The sequence below is a fragment of the Athene cunicularia genome (genome assembly GCF_003259725.1).
Source record: "Athene cunicularia isolate RWA chromosome 21 unlocalized genomic scaffold, athCun1 chr21_part1, whole genome shotgun sequence".
Lineage (NCBI taxonomy): Eukaryota > Metazoa > Chordata > Aves > Strigiformes > Strigidae > Athene > Athene cunicularia.
The window spans coordinates 4,445,126-4,467,566 of record NW_020799127.1 but is presented as its reverse complement, the minus strand read 5'-3'; the positions used below and the strand labels follow the sequence as shown (position 1 = coordinate 4,467,566).

The window sequence follows — 22,441 nt, the reverse complement described above, 5'->3', positions numbered from 1 at the left end:
GGACCTGCGTGCCCGTTCCCGTGGCAGCCGGGCGGCTTTCTCCTCGCTGCCCGCGTGGAGGCGGCGCGGCAAGCGGGGCCTTTCCAGAATTAGAACGTGCATCCCTCGCCAGGCAAGCGGGAGGGGTCAGGAAGGATCGTGGTGCGACTTGAGGTCAGCGCTGCGCTGCCGTGACATTTAGCTGTATAGAATTTCAAAATCTTACATCGCTCTGGCATCCAGCTCTGTTAAATGAAACACTTTACTCCAAATCCTGCCCTCGCATGTGGCTCCTTCTGGATCAAGCAGGAACTGAGGGTTGTCATCCAAAAAGCATTCTCCAGACAGCAGGCTTATGCTTTTTGATGGAGCATAGCTTGGTTTTGTAAAGGAATGTCTTTGGAGGACGCTTCGATAAGCTCTGCGTAGGTGACAGTTAATAGTGGAGGCTGTGTAACTGTCCAGTCCATATAATTACACTGAAAACCAAGTCCTCCAAAAAGGGAAAAAAGATGAGAGGGAAGAGAGAGAAGGTGCTGGTACTTCTGAGTAAGTGGCCTGGCACGCCAGGCCTCTTAAGTTCTTGCAAGGAATTGTAAACTTACAGTTTTGTTGTGTTAAAAGCTTAAAGTAACAACCCCACCCCACAAGACACCAACCAAAACCCCTCCTAAAAAGCCTTGTGAATTAACTTATTGCAGTAATTGTAATAGTAGTCCAGTAAGATAGTTCTATGATGTAAATTAAAATATAAATTAAAAAAAAAATCATGTTATGCACATAGTAAGTGCTGTTGTATGGACTTCAGTCCTTATCAGAAATATTTTGTTTTAATCTTTTTCTAATGGTTTGAACGAAGTAGTACAGATATTCTGTAGTGCTTGTCAGCTGACAATCGTTAGGAAGCCCACATGAAACCTATTGTTAGTTTAAATCTGTTTTAAGGGTAGACCATTGTTTCTTCTGTTGCTAAACAGGAGACTTCATTCTCCTCTGACATATCCTTGGAGCAGTAAGTTCATTTAATATAAAACCCAACAAAACCAAGTTTTTCAGAGACCCTGCCCTTCTGCTGACTTGGGTGGTATGTGTTAAGTCCTTCCTTTCCCCCGCCTCCCCCATGTAGTAGTACACGAAGTACATTGAGTAGTACATGAAGCCCGTGACAGAAACTGGACCTGAATGTACACATGCAGCTTGTTTGAATAGTAACAGTGCCTACTCGGAACTCTAGGTGTCCTCACGTAACTCATCAGTCTATAAATAAATAGGAATTTTAAATTAATCAGTGTTTTAATCTAGTACTGGGTGATCAACATCTTCCTTACTCGTTTAATGTACCCTGTACCTTCTCCAAGAATCCTAGCAAACAACCTTTTTCTGCAGCACGCCTAGGAAGTCACCAGGTCCAATCTGATCTTTAGAAACATGGGGGGAAAGACTGGAAACACAGCAGGGAGTATCATCCTGGCCACTCTGGTTTGATCTCTTGCTAAAGCAGCGATGAAAATACATCACAGAGGAAAGAGATGGGCTTTTAGGGTATACAGGCTTTTAGATGTTCATTGCTGGACCTGATTCTTGTTCTGCAGATCTTTTTATTTACAGAGACATGGAAAAGTGTGCAATCATTTATCTTGCTCTGATGTTACAGAAGGGAAAATGAGACGGCAAATTTAATCTTCTTGTGCACCAGCAGTGCTGAAGTGTTTGGTCCATCACACACCCACCCACCATCCAAACAGTTTGTTTCAAATTCCCTGTTCAAGGCCCTGAATCTCTATATCGTGTGCGTGTACATATCTATTAATGCTATTGTCTGTTTTCCAAGTGAGAAATGCAGACTTCTTGGGGCTCACTGCATAGAATAACAAATTGAACAATCAGTTTTGAACTGTTGCCCAAGCTATTAAACCACCTTTCTCTCTGTGTAAGAAATGCGGTAGCAAATACATGATGTGTCTGGAGGGGTGTGGACCAGCCAGCCCATAGGCAGGCAAGAGACCCAAATCATATTCGATATGAGGCTCTGGGCCATGTCTGCCTTACACATTTCAGTTTTTAGGAGTGATAAAGGATGCCTGCTCAATAAAATCTGATTAAAGGAGCTCAGCTGTGATAATATTTTGCCACATTTGTTACATCATCGAAGGAATTTTAGAATTGTTAGTGTTTTAGTGCTTGAGTGGTAATCTCTGAGGTCCTTCCTCAGTCCTTCAAATACCTTTACCTTTGCTCTTTCAGAGAACCCTCTTATAATAAAGGGGTTGTATTTGACATAAAGCTGCTTGCAGAACCAGGAACTTAGATAAAATTATCACTCCAGCAGAAGCAATTGTTGGAAGTTCAGAATACTCTATAGGTTGTGTAAGATGATAACCTTCATTCAATTGTATTTTTTGCAGCTAAAGCAAGAGCAGCCCATTCACTTGAAATAATTTTGGTAAGAGATATTACTGGTATTCCGATAGCTTCCTGTGGAGGTGAGGATGGGGTGCGAGGTCAGTATAAGAAGATGTAAAACTTGGGTGCACAAAGAAGGCAGGCCAGCCTCAGATAATTTTAATGGCCAGAATAGAAGTGTTTAAAACTTCAGAGGCTAGGGGTGATGAAATGCACTTGAATATTAGAAAGTACTCTCAATTTGTTGAAAGAGATGGCTTCCTATTAGCTAACATTACAGGCAGACTCACTCACTGGCTTCCTTTTTGTTTCTGTTGGTTCCTTTTAAGGCTTACAGTAACAGCAAACCAAAGGGTCTTGGCATTTTGTTGGGGAGATGACTCTGACGCCAGGGAACATTTCAGAAGCAGCAAAGAGAGTGATGCCTGAGTTGCACAACAGATGTGAGCATGTTTACAAGGCTGGGGTCCTGTTTCCCTGCTGAAGTCAGTGCAGTTGTTGCTTGTTTTTCTTTGGGAAAAATTGTGGACTGAGCTGCAGCAGAGGTTACTCCATGTTGTCTTTCCAGCTGGACTAATACTGTTTACTACAGGGATTTCCTAGGAAGTGGTGTTTAGAGGCTGTAGTGCCCTTCATAGAACCAACAAAGACTAAAAACTGGGAACAAAGGTTTTATCTTGATTTCATATAGATACTGTGCGATATGTATTCTTTAGTAGTTTGGTTTTGAACTGGGGGGACTGTTTGAATGAAACCATGTTTGTGGCTTTTTTTCTGTCTCTGGATTGAGGCCTAAGTCTGTAACTCCCTTGCTCCTGTGGCTCTGCAAAGCAACCTTAGATACCAAAGCTTGCTTAAGCCACCTGTAAAAGAGTTGGAAACGTACTTTGGGAAGGTTGGTGACATCAGGTGGCTTTGAATTGAGGACATAGTGACATCTGTTTCCATGGGCACAGGTTGATTGTTTCAGTGGCAGCTGAGAGGTGTTGGATGCACTTGATTGCTGAAAACCTTGTTTAAAGTGTTGAATTGGACCTGGGTTTGCCTGAGTGTCTAGTACAGGTCCCAGAACTGATGAAATGTTAGTCCCCAAATTAGTAACCAAACAAGTTGTGGGGAAAGGGACTGGTATACAGCTCCCACAGATGTTAATTGTTAAGTGACGTGCTAATGCTGACAATCCATTTGGGAAATAATGTTTCCATTTGTAAAATGGAGAGAAGCAGTCTTCACCTGAAGCCTATGTGTCTGCTGTACTGTGTGTGGGCCAGGACAGCCAGAGTGGATGATGGGACTGACTGTGTTCCAGCCCTCTACCTAATTTAGGTTCTCATGGGCATTACATAATTCACTGTGTATCAGCTCAAGGAACACAGTGCTTACAGGATTATCTACACCCCATAACATTATTAGCTGGAAATTTATTGAATGCCTAGCTCAAAATTAAAGTGTTAGGAACAGCTTGCTTTGAGTCTGTACTCAATTTCCTCCGGCATCTGAGAATGCAGCAGCTTTTGTTTGCAGTCTTGATGATGCAGTAATGAAATAGCAGAGATAGAACCTGCTTTGCTGTTTATGGTGTGCATGTCTTGCTAGAGCATGTGGTACATTTTAGAAAAACAGAATGAAATTTCTATCATAAATGCAATCTCATTTAAAACTTGTCACACTTGCCGCACATTTACTGCTCACTTTGGGATTTCCATATCTGCCACCTTGGGCATGATTCTGTCACAGGCAGGGAAGCAGATAATAGTGTGCACTGGTAGTGCTGAATCCCAGCCTGTGCCACTGAATTCAGTGAGATATAGTCTTGCAGCTGTGTTCGGGCAGCTCTACAGGCTTCTGAATCCATCGGGGGGGCCAGGTCCAGTCACTCGTGCCAAATGATTTCCCAAGGTGTATTTTGACATTTAAAGCCATACGTGGTGCCATCCATGAAGCATGAATTCAGGTATGCTTGTCAGCTTGGTTGGTAAAGTGACCCATTAAGTATAGTTGCCAGACTATTTGCACTAATACTTCTCTTGCAAGTGTTTCACTTGACTGGTGTCTGTCAAAAATTCCCTGTTAAATGTTGAGAGTAGTTGCTGTCCTTTGAGAAGGAGAAGGTAATTTCAACTGCTCACACAGCAAAATGTCAGGCTGATTATAAATTATGATTGTTCTAACCAAGCAGCTCATGGTCTTTACTTATGATCTTGGTAAAGACAGTGGTAATCTACTGACAGATCATTAAAGGTTTGGGTGGGTTTTATATTTGTTTTTGTTTTGCAGAACTTCCTTTAGCATTCAGCATTGTGTTGTTATTCGTATTAAGAATACTGCTCTGTCGTTACATGTAGGACAGATGAAGTAAGCCCTACTCTTAATTAAGATTCTTGGCATCTATATCACTTCTGCTAGTGGGTGCTGAGAGTTTATTTCAAACGCAAGTCATTGGGGTGGACTTTGTAAAGATAGAAAGCTGGCAGCAAGAGAAAAATTGGAATTGGATTTTGAGATGTGCATCCTTGGCATGTGTTTTAAACAGTGTTTTCTTTTTATGGAAGCTGTTAAAGTATAGTACGTTATGTATCTCCGTAACACAAACTGTGTTTTGTATTTGCAAACCAGGAATTTTCTTAGTCCTTTTTGAACATCACAAAGCAGAGAGCCGTATTTTACTGCTGTAATGGCAAGATACACCTGGCCCATCATGTACTAGAGGGGGCATTCAAAGCCTGAAGTACAAGTACAGTTTTTCTGGCAGTAAGGGACAGCCCAAAGCTGATGAACTGTTGTGTGTCTCACATGGAAGAGATTTTCTATCTGCGATACTTGCAGAGCGTAGCTGGGAACCTCTTGGTCTGTGCTTGCCGTGTGACCTGTTGAAGATACTCTACCATAGTGTTTTGTTTCTAGGAGAGGTTTCTGTCTTTTGACTAAGGACAGATTTAGACATTGTTTGGGGATTTTTGCAAGAGGCTAGTACAGTAAACACTGCCTAACATCTCTGGAACTGTAGTTCTGCACTGATGCATAAAAAAACCCCAAAACAATTCCAACCAGTGTGAAGACTTGGAGGGTTTGCCTTGTTTGCAGCATAAGATTTTCCCAAATAAAACTTGTCTGACTTCATATTTGTGGTTTGAATCTTTCAGGGTTTATGGCTGTTTATGTAGCTGAGGGAAGCTGGTTGTTTCCCCTTTCTTCCCAGATGTAGGCTTTCGGAACACCATAGGAATACAAAGTGCTGCTTTTATGCACAGTGTGTTATTTTTCAGCCATCTTTCCAGGGAATAGAGCAACACCAGGGTATGATGCACAGAATTCCCATGTGTAGGGAAATCAGCTCATCTGAAAGAGCTGCCCAGTCCATCAAAGTCCTTAATTGAGCTGTCTGTTGCATATTTATATTTGGGACAGAATGTATGTATCCTGTTGACATTCTGAGAATTGCCATCTTAGATATTGCTGTTTTCTTAAATGTCACACAACATAAACTCTGAGCTGTTAACAATGCAGATATTCACTCATTGTGTTGAATATCAGAGGATTATATATATATTACCAGAAGTACTTAAATATTAAAGGCTGGATAAATTAACTGAATTAGCAAACTAAAAGGATGCAAGGCAAGGAGTGGGCTAGGAAGGCAAGGAGACAGCTGATGGGGGAGGGAATATGCCAGAGAGGCTAAAAAATTGTATGGCAAGATGCCACTCTAGACTGAGCAGCTGGTAATTCAGAAAATTCAGCAAATGGAGTTTCAGTGTTCTGAATTCATGAATTGTTACTGTGAAAGTATTGGTTTAATGTTCATACATGTGAAATAAATCAGGACTGAAGATGGAGAACACAGTACTGGAGCGCTGGCGGATAAATGAATTGGGAATTAAGGCAATCAAATTCTCTTCATCAAGTTCCCACAGACTCAAAATTTCTCTGCAGTATGTTGATTAGTCAGGTGTTAATTACACATACTCGTATACTTGTACTGGATATACATAGTAGGAAAGGTGACATTGGAGATCTGCAAGAGGGATCCTCAAAACACTTCCTGCTCCAAGTTAGAAGTGTGAGCTGTGGGAACAGGAAAAGTTTTCCTGGAGAAGCTACTCCTGACCTCTCTTTTCCCTCCAAGATCTAATTTCAGAGCAATGTGAGATGCATCTGACAAAACAGAGAAGGATCAACTGAAACATTGTCCTCTGGAGTAGTACTGACACAACAGAAGGCTGGTGTCCAAGCCCTCGCTCAGTACACAAAATAATCAGGCCTGATAAGGTCTCTGTGAACACTGTTGGGTTTGAGTCAAATGACACAACATCAGCTGCTATGTACCTAGTTCCACAAACAACTTTGTGACTTTATTCAACAGTCAAAGAATAGGTGGTTTAAAAGGGAAGAAGGGAAAGCTCTTTCTTATAATATCTGTCACTTTGGTTGTATGGATTGTCCCTAGTTTAGGTTTTTTCCCCCCTTTCAGCAGGGAGGACGAAGAAGTGAGAGCTTAGAGGAGAAACTTTGAACATTGAAGCATGCTCTTATATCATATTGCCAGTCTCAGAGAAAACAGTTTCTTCTGTTGGATGTGTTTGTATCTGAAAAGCATAGTGCTTGGGATCATGTACTTCAACAGAATCCTGCAGAACACAGAAACTGCTGTGAGGAAGTTGTATTCCCCAGCCATGTGGTCTGGGGTGTCCTTTTGAACCTTACAAAGAACCTTCATTTTTGTGGTTGTACAACTAGGGTGGCCAGGCTGTTAATGCAAGTGTAGGGACTTGAGGGTTTTGGCACAGAATGGTTACTGTTTGATATAAGGCACACTGTTTCAGCAAACAAAATGAGCTGTACTGGATAAAGCATTTATAAACTAGTATGTTTCTACAGCTTGAATTTTTCTGCCATTCTTTAATTGCCCTTTTCCTTATGTTTAAAAAAAAGATTCTCCTAGTAAAGTAGCTCATGTATAGATGGGGTTTAGAAAATATCCACTTGTACCTTTATTAATATTCTTCTATGAATCTTCATCCCAAATTAGTGCATACAAAGTTCTGAGGACTCTAGCAAGCAACGCTTTTTTCTATGTGCATGACAAAGGATAGGATTATTTTTTTAATTCATCTCCCTTTCATGGAAAACTACTTGAGTTACAGTTTCACATTAACATCAAGGAGTAAAGTTTTTGACTTAGGGTGTTTTCTAAGGAAAATCACAAACACAGGTTTTTGAAGGAATTGCATGGTTTGACACTTTTGTAAACAAAATATTTTCTAATCAATAGGTTCAACTGTAGTAAACATCCTCGTAAAAAACCTGAAATCTTTAGTTAAGTCTTCCTAAATCCCAACGTGTTTGATTAATAAAATTTAAATCTACTACCTTTTAGCCAACCTCAGCGTTATGTTAAATTGTGAAGTTTGACAGAAGGGACATTCGATTACCCAAGAAGAACAGTATCAGAGAGAGAAATAGTTTGACCAGTCACTTTACAGATCATTGATTAAAATTAAAATTAGGACTCGTAGCCCAGTGTGCTTTTTCTGAGGCTCAGTCTGACTACATTAAGATGAATATATGCCTGTTAGAGGGTCTTTTATTTGTTCTTTATATGTATGTTTTTATATATGTGTGTGTATGTATAGGAGCCCGCATACACACATATGTGTGTGTGTATATTTTATTTTTGTCCTTCTGTTATCAGAGTATGGGAATTCTGTTCTTTAGTAGCCTTTTGGTCCTGTTCTGCTTTCCCACCCTCTCATCCTTGCATCTTCCTTCCCCCCAGCGCCCCCCCCCCCCAAGTTGATATCCATTGTTTTTAAGAGGGCCTAACTTAGTGTAGTTTTGATATTTGCTACTTCTGTAAACAGCTGGTTTAGTCACAAGTACCGAAATCGTGAAGAATTATATTGCTGTGTTTTCAGTCTATAGTGACTGTCCTAATCCCCTGTGGCTTGTTCTCATCTGCCAGTTTCCTGCTTCCCATAAGAAAAATCCGTCCAAGAGTATGTCTGTTTTAGGACAACAACCTCTGAAACATGGATACTTCTGAAGTTTTTACAGGCAGAATTCCAAGTCCTGGCAGAACATGGGACCAGCAGATGGTCAGTCAGGGATTTTTTGTTAGTGCTGGGTATCATCTTTGTGTTTACCAATCTCATCATTACACGTGATCATTGTAACAGTTTCTCAACCTTCTCTCCCATCCCCCTGGGCTTGGGAACAGTCGCTCTTGCCTAATGTCAAAACTGCCCTGCTTCCTAATAATTTGTCCACAATGTGGAGCAACTGGAGGCAAGTCTTCTGATTTTACTTATACGCCATGCTGTGATTTGACGCATCTGTGCAGCTATGTTTTCCTGACTCTGTCTTCTCTTTAAATTGTGTTTTACAGATGTGGAGGAACAGTTGGTGCCATCTTTACCTGTCCCTTAGAGGTAATAAAGACTAGGCTCCAGTCTTCAAAGCTAGCCTTCCGGACTGTCTACTACCCACAAGTCCAGCTGGGGACCATCAGTGGTGAAGGAATGGTCAGGCCAACATCTGTATCACCTGGGCTCTTTAGTGTTCTCAAGTGAGTACCTGCTTCTCCTGTTATTCCATGTTGCTTGACACCAGTGATTTGAGTTTCAGTTCCTCTGTGCAAACACTGAATGCAAATTTTGCTTCAGATTTGCACTGGAAGGATTCATGTCAGATGGGTTTCTGCCTTCTGCAGTAGAAAGATAAATTGTTCTTTTAAAAACATACACATATTCAAGATGCCTGAACATTCCTTTGAAGTTCCACAGAAATTTGTTTCCACCACTTAGAAACTTTCCAAAGTGAATTGATTTGAGTAAGTGTCTGGACGTGTTATTTTTAAATTGTCTCCTCACATTTAGGCTTCTTGGTAGCTGTGATTTCCTGGGGATCAATACACAGGACATACTGTAAACTCTTGATATGCCTTAGCTTGTGGGAACTATCACAGAAAATATTCTGGAGGAAAGGGCTTTTTCTTCAACACTGAGAAGTTCTTTTTTTGTCTCTGATTGGGAATAATAATGTTTACTGTCTCCTTTGAGCATTGGAACAGGTAATCCTTAATTAGCTGGGGCCAGTTCTTGGCAAATGATTGAAGGACTGAATAAGCCATATACACTCTCTTTTTCTTTTTCCTGGAGTCATTCCCAGTTTGCTTTGAGTAGCTAGTAGAGCTGCTTGTTGCTATTGCTGCCTGTGCTATTTACCTGTTTGATGGAGAGAAGTTTTAATTCCTTTCTTGAGGCATTCTCTCTTTGAAGCATCATATAAAAGTGAGAGCCTGTAGCTTTTCCTTCACGTTAATGGACCAGCATTGGAAGAGATTTCTGATTCTCTGCACTTAGTGATGGATGTCATTCCTTCATCTGTCTTTGAAGCTGGCCCTGCTTTGAGCATGAGCTTGAACCAGATGACCTCCCTTATGCTTGTCTGAACTCTTGTGTGAATGATCTGTGACTGAAACTTGTGGGAGTGGGGGAAGGACACTTTTTGCAAAAGCAATCTTGCTAAAACTAATTGGAATATTGGAAGCTTTTGTCTTTTCCTCTGCTACAGTTGACTTTATGAGCTTTCCTCTGTCTGCTATTAGATGTTGACTTTGCCAATTATTGTTACACATCCATCTTCTATACACTTGTATTACTTAAGATCTATGTTAAAAGTTTTCTTTGTGGTTCAAACTGCAGCAGTTGATGCTCCAGCTGTTCCCTTTTCAGCTGTGTATTCATAAAGAAGAGGAAATGTGAAATCATCTAGCTTACAACTGCTGAATAGTTTTACCAGCAATTCCAAAGTCCAGATCTCTACTACTGTATTTTATATCAAAGCACCATAAACTTGTGCTTCAGAACTCATGCAAGTGAAGTGAGTTTATTTGGATCATTGGGCACCCCAGGGTGATGCAGAGAGGTCTTGTTTAGATCAGGTAGCAGAAATGCCAAAGAAAATAGTGACTAGCAAAGCAAGTTGAATGATTTTATGTAAGGCCAACACGCTTGGCAGATTGCCTGGGGAGAAGCTGCACACTTATATAACAGTACAGTGCTAATTCAAATTCTCTGCAGAACTATCTGGCTAGAGTCATTCTGGGACTTGAGTTTCTGTATTGTAAACAGTGCTTCTTTCCCCTGCCAAACATTTCTTTGTCTATTCAGAGGTGAGTCTAGATCAATTCGTGACTGAAAATGTGAGGTACTGCCAGTTGCCTTTGATTTTCATCTCCTTTCCCTTGCTATCTTTTCACCTTGCAGCACTGGATTTTAGGCAGCTGTAACTAAAGGAAGTGAAAACTTCAAGGCATGAGGCTCTTAATTCATCCTCTTGGTCCATCTTTTCCTGGGGTTGTCTTTTTTTTTTCTTTTTTTTAAGAGAGGAACTGGTTTAAAATTGGGTCAACCTTTTAAAATTTATTTATTAAGCTCATTAAATTTGGTGACTATGATATTGATTTCATTTCACTTCAGGAATTGCTCAGCTGCATGTATCACCGACTTTTCAACCTGCTTACTTCAGAGGATTGAGAAGTGAGAACAAAATCTTTATGCTGTCATTCCCTTGCAGGCAGCATCTATGAAGAACAGATAGTGCTATTATGATCTTTTTGATAAAATACAAACATATATAAAAAAGAAGTGAAGTGTCTTGCTCTTAGTCTTCCAGCCCTTTCTCAATTCTGGTCATGCATGCATTGCCAAACTGGACATGACTTAGGCCTTCTGGTTTGGGAAAATTGTATGGCTAAAGAAGCAGCCATTAGAGCCCTACATATAAAATTGCTCTGTTAGAGTTAAAGGTGTTGGGTATGAAAGCCCCTTAACTGCTGTAAATAGAAAGAAAGTAGGTGCTCAGGAGTGCAGGTTAAGCCTGCTGCTGAATAGAAAGCACTCCAGAAGGACAGGCTGTTTTTGTCTAATCCATTTAAGATTCTGATGAGTCACCCCAGCTGGAATCTGCAGTCGTGACTGTTAAGTGACAAAGAACAAGTAGTTGGTGGATCTGTCTCCTTGGAGACACTCAGCCCTGGAGTTTACACAGAAAGTTCAACTCTGCTGCAGAAAAAGAGTTTCAGAACTCCTGTATCTTCTCTTGTCTAATGAGCTTGGTTTTGGAATCTGTGGAGAACTTTCTCAACAGTGCTAATGACCTAGAAAGCAAATTCTGAAAAACTGGCAGTTCCAACAGGTGCACGTGAACTACCCCTGGAGCCCGGGGTTATCTGGATTTTCTTGCATGGTTTTCACATGGTGAGTTCAGTTAACAGGGTTGCTGTCTAGCAGGTTGTGCACTGAAATCCCAGGGATTGCTGGACTGTATCTGGCTTCCACTGGCAAATACTTGGCTGTTAACTAGTGTTTTGCTGTTTAGTCCTTGTAGATATGTCTACTGCTAGTAGTGCAAGACATTTGTAAGGTAAGTTTTTTTTTAATAGGGCACTTCAGTGAGGTGGTGTACAGAACTTGGCAGCTGCTGGGGAAGCTGTCCAGACAGTTTACTCCTTCAGAGAAGTTCTAGCCCAGCATGCATTCTAAGGTGTGAGTGAAGAGGGGTGGAAATGACTTTGGAAACCTGGGCTGTAGCAATTTCAGAACTGCAGGACAGCGTCATTTGGTGATCTTCCTGCTTTAGACCTGAAGTCCAGTCCTGACAGTGATTCACAGTGGTACCTCTGCAGCTGGAGTTCACTTGGGAAAAATGATGTGAACTCTTTTAAATGCCCTCAAAACCAGATATCCCTGAACTACCTGGGGAGACATAGCTTGTAGTAGGGTTGCCACATTCAACTTTCACTCTGGGGAAAAAACACGTTGTTGGGTAATTATGAAAGGGAAGAGGATCTTTTTTGTGTGTCTCTATACAGGAAGCAAACTCCTGAATTGCTTAGATACAGAGAATGCCAAAAATATTCTTTGTTCATCAGTCAGCCATCACTGGATTCTCCATGAAACTTTTAATTTAATTTCTGACAGCTTTCAAAGAATGGAAATGATAACCTTGTCCCATATGACACACATTTGCCTGTAGTCCACTGCACTTTTATGGTGTAGTGACTCTTGTTCACTAGTGTATAATTCTGGTAATTTTCAAGTATATGATGTAGCTTAAAAGCTAACAGCTTCACAGCTAATACTTACTGCTTTTGTACAGTTCTTTTGACTGACAGTCTGACAGAACAGTAAGCATAACTTTTAACCCAAATACTGTCCTTTTTTTTTTTTTTTTTCCCCCCGTTTTTATTCTAAGGTCAATCCTGGAAAAAGAAGGACCAAGGTCACTCTTCCGAGGGCTGGGTCCAAACTTGGTTGGAGTTGCACCATCAAGGTAAATAGTTAAACTATTGCTAAAAGGCATATTTAAGGTGCCAATCCAAATGTTGCAGTATGTTTGTGATTCAAAAGAAATAGGTCATGAAGTTCTCCCATTTGTAAACTGAGATTTGTGCATGTATACTGCACAATATGCATACCAAGAAATACTTCTAAAAATCTGCTTTACACTTGCACAACACTGGAAGGTGCAGATCAAATAAGGCACTTAAATTCTAAGTCATTGCAAGAGCCACTTTTCATGTGCTTGAGAAAACGAGAAAGTAGTGAAGAAAAATCTATAGGATTAATATTTGCATTTTTCTAGTATGATCTGCTACTTTCCTGCGAATACGTAAAAGTTCTTGCCAAACACTGGGTAGGAGCTAGGTGCCAGGGGAGAGGAGTACCTGTCTGGTCCCCGATTGCCTAAATTCTTCTCAAATGAAAAACTGCAGCTGAGGGAGAAAGACCTGCATTGCTGGCACATAACCCTGAAGGTGTGTGTCTGTCCCTTTTTTTTAAAAAAAGCAACTACTAAAGTAGCTACCAAGTTTGTTTGTATTTGAAAGTCTTATGGGCACCTAAATGGTTTCCACATGTCCCTGTGACTGTCCCATTCTTGGCAGGGCTGAAGATCTTTGTGCCTAGCAAATGTTAAAACTTGTTAGCAATTGGGAAATTGGCAGCTGTTCTCTGCCTGAAATCGAACCAGTTAAAAAAGGACGGTGGAAGCGTGGTGTACTCCCTCTCTGGCCTCTTGCCCAGTAGGTAGGATGTTCCCCCGGAAGTGGGGAATCCTCTTTCTCTACAGGTGATCGTTGCAGCGGGGATTTGAATCCAGCACTGCCAGCTTTTTCATTCAATTCATTTCATTGTTCCATTCCTTCATATTCTTCCATAAGATTGGAATAAGATACTGTAGGGAAATTCTCACCTTGTAGCCACCAATATCCACCAATATTTTTCTAGCAGTTCACTTCAAGGAGCTGTGATCTGAATGTACTTGGTTCAGTCTCTTACTCATCATATTGACTGTTGCAGATCAGCTGAGCTTCCTCTGTTCCTATGCACTGTATAGGGATTTGGGGTATGCACAACTACTTCAGTCCAGGGTTAAGTGTTTAAAGCACGAAGTGCTGCTAACACAGTTACAGTGCTGAAGAAATTTATGGGAAAACATAGGCTCCAGGTGGGAAAGTAATATTCCCAAGTTTACAAGGTGTGTTTAATGCCAAAGCCATCTAACTTGCTTTGTCTGCAAGACCATGTTGTCTCTCATCTCAGGATGCAAAAGTGAAATATTTCTACCCTGTGGGTAGTGGCACTTCAGTGTAAGGAGACAAAAAACTCAACCCTGTATCTTTGTAGATGGAAGTAGTAATGTGGAGGCCTTTTTGGAGAGAAGGTCTTGTTTTTCGAGAGATGGGAGGGAAGAATAGTAAAGTGTCTCATTTGATGTTGTGTGTATTACATTGCTTATCTATTTTTTTTTCTCCCCACAGAGCTGTCTATTTTGCATGCTACTCCAAAGCCAAAGAGCGATTTAATGGCATTTTTGTGCCCAACAGCAACATTGTGCACATCTGTTCCGCAGGTTCTGCAGGTACGTATTTGTAATTCATCTTCCATGTGGTCTGCAGCAATACCCCCGTGTCCAGCCCCTCACCAGTAGCAGGCAGTACATACACTGGGATCTGTGTGCCTCCGAGATACACCTTCATTCTTTAAAGTATTTATTCCAAGCTGTTGTTGCTACAAGACTACTTCTATCTCTCTCGGTAGTTGGGAAACGAGTAGGATGAATCATAAGGCAGGACTGGACTTTCAGACTGTCTGCACGAGACCTGGGCTAACCCACCAGTCTGGGCTGACAGCTCTGGGTAATTGTGGTATATGAATGAGTAGTGGCGCACTCTGAAAATGTACACTTAGTTTGAGGTTGTTTATGCCAGAAAAAGTGTTTGCTATAGCTCCTAACTTACCTTGTCTACAGGGGAACTGTTTTTCTTTTCAGCACTTTAAAATATTTCTGGATTGTTGCTTACTAACTTGGGATGAGCTTTTCTCCAACTGCAGTGCTGTGGTAATGTCTCTGTAAGAAAAAAATATTAATAGACACCAGCAAACTTTTGATACTGTTTTAGCTATATTGTTTTAGGATCTTGTATTTTTCCTACCAGGATGGGGAAAACAATTTGTTCTTGTAGGAAAAATACTGCAGAAGAGTTCTGCTAGTTCAGACATCAGTCACCTGAGTGATCATTAAAAATAATCTTTCCCAAACTAACCCCTTAATTACGGGTGGATTCTGTTAACGAGATGGCTCAGTGGCACCACCTAGAGCCTTGGGGAAAACAGAAGACTAATACATGTGTGTTTTCCCCACGGGTCTCTTTTTATTTATGACTCTAAAATCTAGTCAGTAAGTAAGGTATCTTGGCTACAGCAGTCTTTAGGAACATGAGGCACATAAAGAAATTCTTCCTTTTAGCACCTATTTTATTAGAAACTCCAGGGCTGTTGGATGACACCTCCTGAAGTTTAGCATGAGATGGTTCTCTGGCCACAGAGGGATTGTAAGCTCCACACCTGCATGTCTTTTGAAACCTCTAGATAGAGCTGGTAACTAGAACTGTCTCATTGCACAGTGTATAAAGTTCATCTTGGCCATGGCAATGCATCAGCTATATTTTTGGGTTTCTTTTTTTTTTTTTCAGCCTTTATCACGAACTCCCTGATGAATCCTATATGGATGGTGAAAACCAGAATGCAACTGGAACGGAAGTAAGTAACGGATTGAGGGAGGTGGGATGCTGTGGAGTGGCTAAGGGAGCCTCCGGAAAACTGAACTTTCATGTTTTTACTCATGGCTCTTTGATAGATCTTGCCCGGTTGTTTCCCTGACTCTCAATTCCACCTTTCAAGCCACCGTGCTTCTGCTTGGTCTGACTGAAGGTTAAGGTTCTGTGTGTCCTACTTAAGTTTGATGCGTAGTTACTATTGGGAAGAATGTGGAAGTTGCTTTGAGCGCTTGAGTTAGGTTCAGTTTCTGGTTTCACTGTAAACCTTAAGTAAAGTTGGGCATAGCATTATTTTTCTTTGAGATTCCTGCTTACATCATCCTCTGTACTTCAGTGGTTGTTGAGGGTAAATATATCAAGGACTGAAATGCTTTGATGCAGCAATAATAGAGGCTGTGGAAAGATCAGAAGAGCTCATGTGGGAGGCTGAGCATGAGGTTGCAGTCTGTTTCCCATTTGGTGACATCACTTGTGCTGATCCTAGATCATACAGATGTGTGTGTTACTGCAGCAAACAAAGGTTCCTGCTACACAGCTAGGCAGCTGTAAACAGAAAGGGTGATGCGTTTAAATTTTAATGAAGCCACATTAGTTTTGTAAGAAGTTCTAGAGGCAATAAGGCTCTGTTGCAGTAGTTTAATGTCCTTTTGCTTCCTTCAGCATTGTATTACCCTTGAACATACCTCCTGAAGACAGAGAGGGAATTTGACAGTAATATCTTTTAGTTGAGTGATTCACAGCCACTGGTGGATATCGAAGCAGTGAGGGACTCTGCTAATAATGTGACTGTGTAGAATGGAAATTCCTTCCTGCAAGGACATGTTGGATCAGATAAGAAGGATCCTTTAAGGCACCACAACTTAAAAGTAATTTACGAGACTTAATTCCAGCACTTCGCAGGGTGGCACCTTTGAACTGAGTGCGGCCTCTTAAAATGAAGGATCATTTCTCATGTAGCAGGCCTCTGTCCCTTGGCCTGCTGAAGCTGGCTTTAACTGGAATTATTATTTTAACACCAAGCAGTGTCCTTTTGGTGCTTATTGTCTTTTAAAGCATTGGTGTGAACTGTAACAGGCTGGATATAACTTGAGCTGAAAAAAATATGCTGTGTATGTACTAGTGAATTAGCAAAGCCCAGTGTGTGCTCTTAGCATGACAGTCCTGCTCTACATAGCTTTTCTGGAAGATTTTTGGAGTAAAACTTAGCAGAGAACCTTTTCTGTAATTATAAAAACCGTTGAAATCCATGAGGTTTTTTTAATACCAGTCCTTTTTCTGGGCTCATTATATGCTCTGTTCTGTTTGTTTTTTAGAGTCAGAGGCTCAAAGCCAATGAATGCTTTGCAGTGTGCTAGATATGTTTACCAGACAGAAGGTATCCGCGGCTTTTATAGGGGCTTGACTGCCTCCTATGCTGGGATTTCTGAGACCATTATCTGCTTTGCTATTTATGAAAGTTTAAAAAAGCACTTAAAGGAAGTCCAACTGCCCCCTTCTCCTAATGGGACCGAAAGGAACTTGACAAACTTCTTTGGACTGATGTTTGCTGCTGCTGTTTCCAAGGGCTGTGCCTCTTGTATTGCTTATCCACACGGTATGTTAACTTTTCCATTTATGACTGCAGTAGAACAGCTGTTGCCTGTAATCCAAGACGAGTGATGGGGTTTAGGGCTGTAAAATTCTTAGTTGTTTGAATGGCCAGATGCATGTTACTGTGGCGTGTGTGTGCACATTGGCGTTTTCTGTACAGGTCCCACCGTTCCTAGTTAGCCACATAGTTGGTGATTGAGGCTTCCTAGTTTAAAAACAACTCACATAATGCCAAAAAGAAATTGAATTGCCTGATGCTTCTGTTCTCACTAGTAACCTCATCTAGCTGAGTACCCACAGCCTTTGGGATTCTGTGATCAGCTGGTGGGAAACACTTATGGGCTGAGTGCTGTTATTTTTTTTGGATAGACATGAATGTTATTGTGGCTATACAGAAAGAGCAATATTGATTATGTGAGCATTACTGAAGCATTTAGTTCTACAGTAGCTTGAATGAGCCAATAATCCATTTATTCTATATGAAAGGGAACTCATCGTTAACTTTGCTTCTTGCCTGAACGGTGATGTGTACAGGATTCCATGGCTGAAAGTACTGGCAGGCGGTTGGCACAGGAAGGTTTTCATGTCCCTGGGTTTTGCATGTCTTTCCCAGAAACGGCATGTTTCTCAATAGAAGGGTTTAAGTTTTGTTAACTTCGGGCTCTGTTTTACCTTTCTCCAGAGGTCATACGGACACGGCTGCGAGAAGAAGGCACTAAATACAAGACTTTCATTCAGACAGCACGTCTGGTAGCACGTGAAGAAGGCTATCTCGCCTTCTATAGAGGACTCTTTGCCCAACTCATCCGGCAGATACCAAACACAGCCATTGTGTTGTCCACCTACGAGTTAATTGTGTATCTGTTAGAAGACCATGCAAAGTAGCAGAGCCAAGACTCCTGTTATAGACTGTAGACCAATTTCTTCGTTGAACAAATAGTCTTTAAAGAGACTGATGCAGGTGGCAGCACTGGTGGAAAAACTACAAGTCTGTGACCACCTGCTGGATATTTCCTTTTGGATTCATGCTTTCTGAAAGGTCTCAAGTCATTAACGTTAATAGTTAATTAAAACTTTTTTTAACTTAATGATAATTAAACTGCTACTAAATTAATTTACACTATTTAATTTAAGTATATATTTGTCCTTTTCCTTAAGCACAGCCATATGTGGTCAAGGAATGTACCTCATACTATCAAGTGATCTCTTGGACTGATGTTCATTAAAACTGTATTAAAACAGAAGAACTGGTTTGGAAATTTAAAACTCCGTCGTCTTACCACTGGACTCATGTCACTTTAGTGCTGTAATAGCCTAATGCCCAAATAACTTTGAGAGTTCTGGTTTATTTAAAGTGCCTCATTCATTGCTGTGTGAACATCCTGGAGTGTTCAAGTAGGACAATTGTGTAGTACTTTTCTCTGTTTTGATAGTATGAAACAAGCACACCAGAATCCTTAGAAAAGCCACTTACACTGGCATTATTGCTGGAACATGGTTGTGGGAGGCTTTTAGTAAATAATTAATTACAATACTGTGTGCACCTATGTGTTTGGAATACATGCTTATGCTAGTGTGTGTAAACACAACTGTCATGACTTGACTTTTAGACCTCACTTTTGGGAAGGACTGCGCATAAAGATGGTTGATGATTGTGGCCTGGCTGACCTCTGGAAATTCCATGAGATGCAGTAACGTGGTCCTGTATCCTGACCTCAGCCTTTTACTACTGTGGGGCTTGTTTGTTTTCCTTATACTTAAATGCTAGAGGTCTGGAGAGTGGAAGAGAGGATGATAGGTCTCAAACCTATAGACTATAAATGCAGTTCTGGGTTCTGCTCTACAATATGATACTCAGGAATACTTCCCTCTTGATTTGATGTCCTTGTAGAGCAGTGCTTCTGATGGGAATGAGATACGGTGTTATCTCATGGGCATGTCACTAGAGTTAACACCCCAAAAAATCCACAGCCTATGTAAATAGTTTCTTTCCGCCACTATTTGATTTCTTACTGAAGGAAATAAGGATTCGTCAGCTTAGTGCAGCCTGTTTCAGTTCTTGTTTCATCTAGGTATCTGCCTTCCCCTTCAAATACACAATATCAAAGGGTTATTCTTCAGCAGTACTCATGGTAAAGTTCTTACCCTTCGGTTATAAATCAAATATCCTGCCTACTTGAGATCACTCCTTTCATAAGTACTAGAATATGCTTTTAATTTTAGTAGTCTCTACCACTTGTATTGCAGAGAGTACCTTGCAGTTAAAGTATTGTAGATGAATAATTACTGATAATGCAGGATAAAATATTTTAGTACGCAGATGGGTAGATTTGTGTTTTGTTTTGACCATACCATGCTCTCCTATTCATTAGTGTCATTTGCTTTGGCAGCTGAGACAAACACTACAGCATTTGAGCCCAACGTTAGTCTTCCCTGCTGTTGAGCTGAACAATGAGCTTCTCATGATTTGAGCAGGTGTTGAGTTCTTGAGCATAAACAAGTGCTTACAGACATCTCTGACTTCAAGGACCACATACAGCTGAGGTGGTGGTTGGACTTGGATCATGCAAAGCATTAAGAAACAGCCTAGTAGTGAGTAGGGCTTTTACAACATAAAGTTTTCATGCTAGTATTTTTTTTTCAGAAATATAGTGGGTTGATAACTGAATTCAAACCTTCACGTTTGTTCTTGTTAGAACGTAGCTGATGAATGGGACTTGAGGTCATATTTGACATCAGTGTGATGGAGGCACATAATGCAAAGAGGGTAGAACGTGTGTATACCTCATTATGAGGCAAAACTGCAAAAATAACTGATTTCTATTATGGTGTACTGTAAAGAACATATCACGTTACCCCCAAGCTAAAATAGGAAACTTGAGTAACTAAAAACTGGCATGGCTTTTTTTATGGAGACGATGAGCAGCAAAAGCTTCAGTCTTACAGGAGTCAAAACCGTCATACAGTGCTGTTTCTATTTTTGAGAAGTAGGACACTTTTGCTGCTACTTTGAAACATTTTCTGAGATTGGCTTTCTTAAATTAGTATTACTCTGTACTTTACAGTAGCTCACTTCTGAAATCAGAAATGTGTAAGACTGCAGATATCTTTTGAGAATGAGGGGAGGGAACTCAAACCCTTTTGAGGAGTTCAGGACTTAGCAAGAGAGAAAGTGAACAAATCTGCCTGAACAAGTTCTGCCTAAATCTGATGGAAAAGTGGGAATTCTGCTGGATTTTTGGTCTGGTTCTTTAAGCTTTGCTACCAACCCTGACAGAATTAGTCTTAATTTGATAGAGGGTTAATAAGCTATATTGGGAGCTAATAGAATTTCTGAATTATAGTTTACTCCTTTTTCCTTCTTTACTACAACTTTCAAAATTCACTAACCATTGATTGCTTAACTGTGTAAAGAGTTAACATTTTTAGGTGATGCTCTGTGAGCAATCCCATTGATGTCACTGAGTATGGAATAAGCCTATTACTAGAGGGAAGAATTTGAAAAGGGATGTCTGAATTTAAAAATAACCAACCTTTCTCTGGTTATGAAAGAAAAACTAAAAGCATTTTTCACTGTTCATTCCATTTCTTTGACTTCCACAGAGAGTCAGTTTCATGGAAGGCAGGTAAATTTATTACTGGTTAGAATTTCCTGGGCAATTTCCCTCCAGGTTTAGGCTTCATTACTAGACACTTTGTAGCTTAATTGTCAGGAAGGTGATGAAACTATGGTCATATCTGAAGTGATCACAAAGTTCCCATGACCTTTAGCAGGACCAGGTCTGTTCCTGTTCATAAGTTACATTCAAATTACAAACACACTGTTGCTCCAATAGTATTGAGCTAGTCATGTTAGTTAAGTTAGCTTTGGAAGCATTTCTTGGGCATTTGAAGATGGCACAAGTCCTTATGCTCGAAGACTTACTGCCTATCATGGTTGCCTTGATATCCCTCAAAATTATCTGCATTTACTGATGGTTGTGATACCTGTTTGTATTGTATTGCGATTGTGCCCCTCACCATGATTTACAGCTGTTTTGCACAAGTTCTTCATGAGCTCCTTGAAGAAGGAAACTTTTGGTAAACTGCATTTATGGCTGGAGTGGTACTACAGGTATAGTTGATAGGAAGGGAGGGATTTCTGTAGAAGAAAACAGACAAGCTCTCAAGTATAGAAGTCCTGGAGGACTTGCAGAGGGGCTTGGTGTGCCAGGTGACTGGGTTATTCCTCCTCCTTTCCCTATCATTTGGTCTCATAACACAATCCCTAAATAATCAAGCTAAACAATGAAGAGAGATGGAAAAATTATGTCCCACTCACACTGACCAAGAGGAAATAGTCACTCTTACTCCATAGAATTAATTTCCATGGTTAAATCTGTGGAGATAGAAATGGAACACTTAAGACCCCAACCACAGTTAGGCTTAAAAGCACAGCTGACCTCCAGTACAAATATTTGTCTATGAAGAGCTTTTCTATTTGTGGCTTTTAAAAAACATGATGTTGACACACCTTGGTTCCAAATTTTAAGCAGTTCTGTCTGTCGTGCTGAGAAGATTTTTTTGTTTGTTTCAATCAGGAAAACTGCTATGCAATTTGAGGCAGGGTCAGTCTCCTAATTTGGAGAGGTCTTCCCTTCATGTAAAAGCGGGACATGACTGTCAATCCACCAACTGCTTCCAGTTCTGTAAGAGCAGTAAATCCCACTCGTGGGTGCTGAGGGGGGCAGAGATAAATGGGTGTTCCTTTGCTTTCTAGCTGCTGAGCGAGTCTGACCCGGGAACTGCTCCCATCAGAGGCCTGAGGGCTTCCTGCAAAATTGTATTGTTTATCAATCTGTCCAGAGGGAGGGAAAGTCTAGAGCAGCAGTCTTCAACTTCTGGCTCACAGGTAACAAACTGCCCGCAGAGCCCTGCGCTTTAATCCTGCTCCGCTCGCCATGCTGTCCCTCGGCTGAGGGGAGGTGGTGTTTGTAGCGCCCGGTGCACTGGGTGAAGCTGATCAGGGGCCGCAGAAGAGCTCTAAAATCAGTGGGGAGGGTGCAGTGGTGTAATGGGAGGGATCTTCCATTTTCCTCAGACAACTAGGTGGTTTGATAGGAAAATACATCCTGAGGAGAACCGGTTCTCCTGGAGCTGCCTCTTTTTCCTCTGCCCGTTTCATTTCCGTAATTCTCCAAACAGCTGTCCTTGTTCCTCAAAAAGGTGCGTTAATTGCCAGTTCTCTGCCTGGTTGTAGGCTCCGTTGTTTCCAGTTTCGGTTGGGCAAGTGGCCGGGGGGGGAATCCTGGGGGCGCGGGGAAGGTGCAGTTTGTAAAAGCCCTTCCCCAGGCTTGGGCCTGCCGC

General features: G+C 41.1%; 2 protein-coding genes across 2 annotated transcripts in view; both read left to right on the top strand.

The window, feature by feature from the left end:
- SLC25A33 (solute carrier family 25 member 33) overlaps window positions 1-18,339 on the top strand; it is an 18,731-nt gene extending 392 nt beyond the window's left edge. Inside the window, exons 2-8 of the mRNA XM_026862942.1 lie at window positions 28-153; window positions 8,768-8,947; window positions 12,640-12,717; window positions 14,207-14,307; window positions 15,422-15,488; window positions 16,819-17,099; window positions 17,778-18,339. Coding sequence (XP_026718743.1) covers window positions 28-153; window positions 8,768-8,947; window positions 12,640-12,717; window positions 14,207-14,307; window positions 15,422-15,488; window positions 16,819-17,099; window positions 17,778-17,980 — 1,036 coding nt within the window. The 3' untranslated portion in view covers window positions 17,981-18,339. The remainder of the gene's footprint in view (window positions 1-27; window positions 154-8,767; window positions 8,948-12,639; window positions 12,718-14,206; window positions 14,308-15,421; window positions 15,489-16,818; window positions 17,100-17,777) is intronic.
- A 397-nt stretch (window positions 18,340-18,736) lies between these two features.
- TMEM201 (transmembrane protein 201) overlaps window positions 18,737-22,441 on the top strand; it is a 15,059-nt gene continuing 11,354 nt past the window's right edge. The window contains exon 1 of the mRNA XM_026862941.1: window positions 18,737-18,786. Within this exon, the coding sequence (XP_026718742.1) occupies window positions 18,737-18,786 (50 nt within the window). The remainder of the gene's footprint in view (window positions 18,787-22,441) is intronic.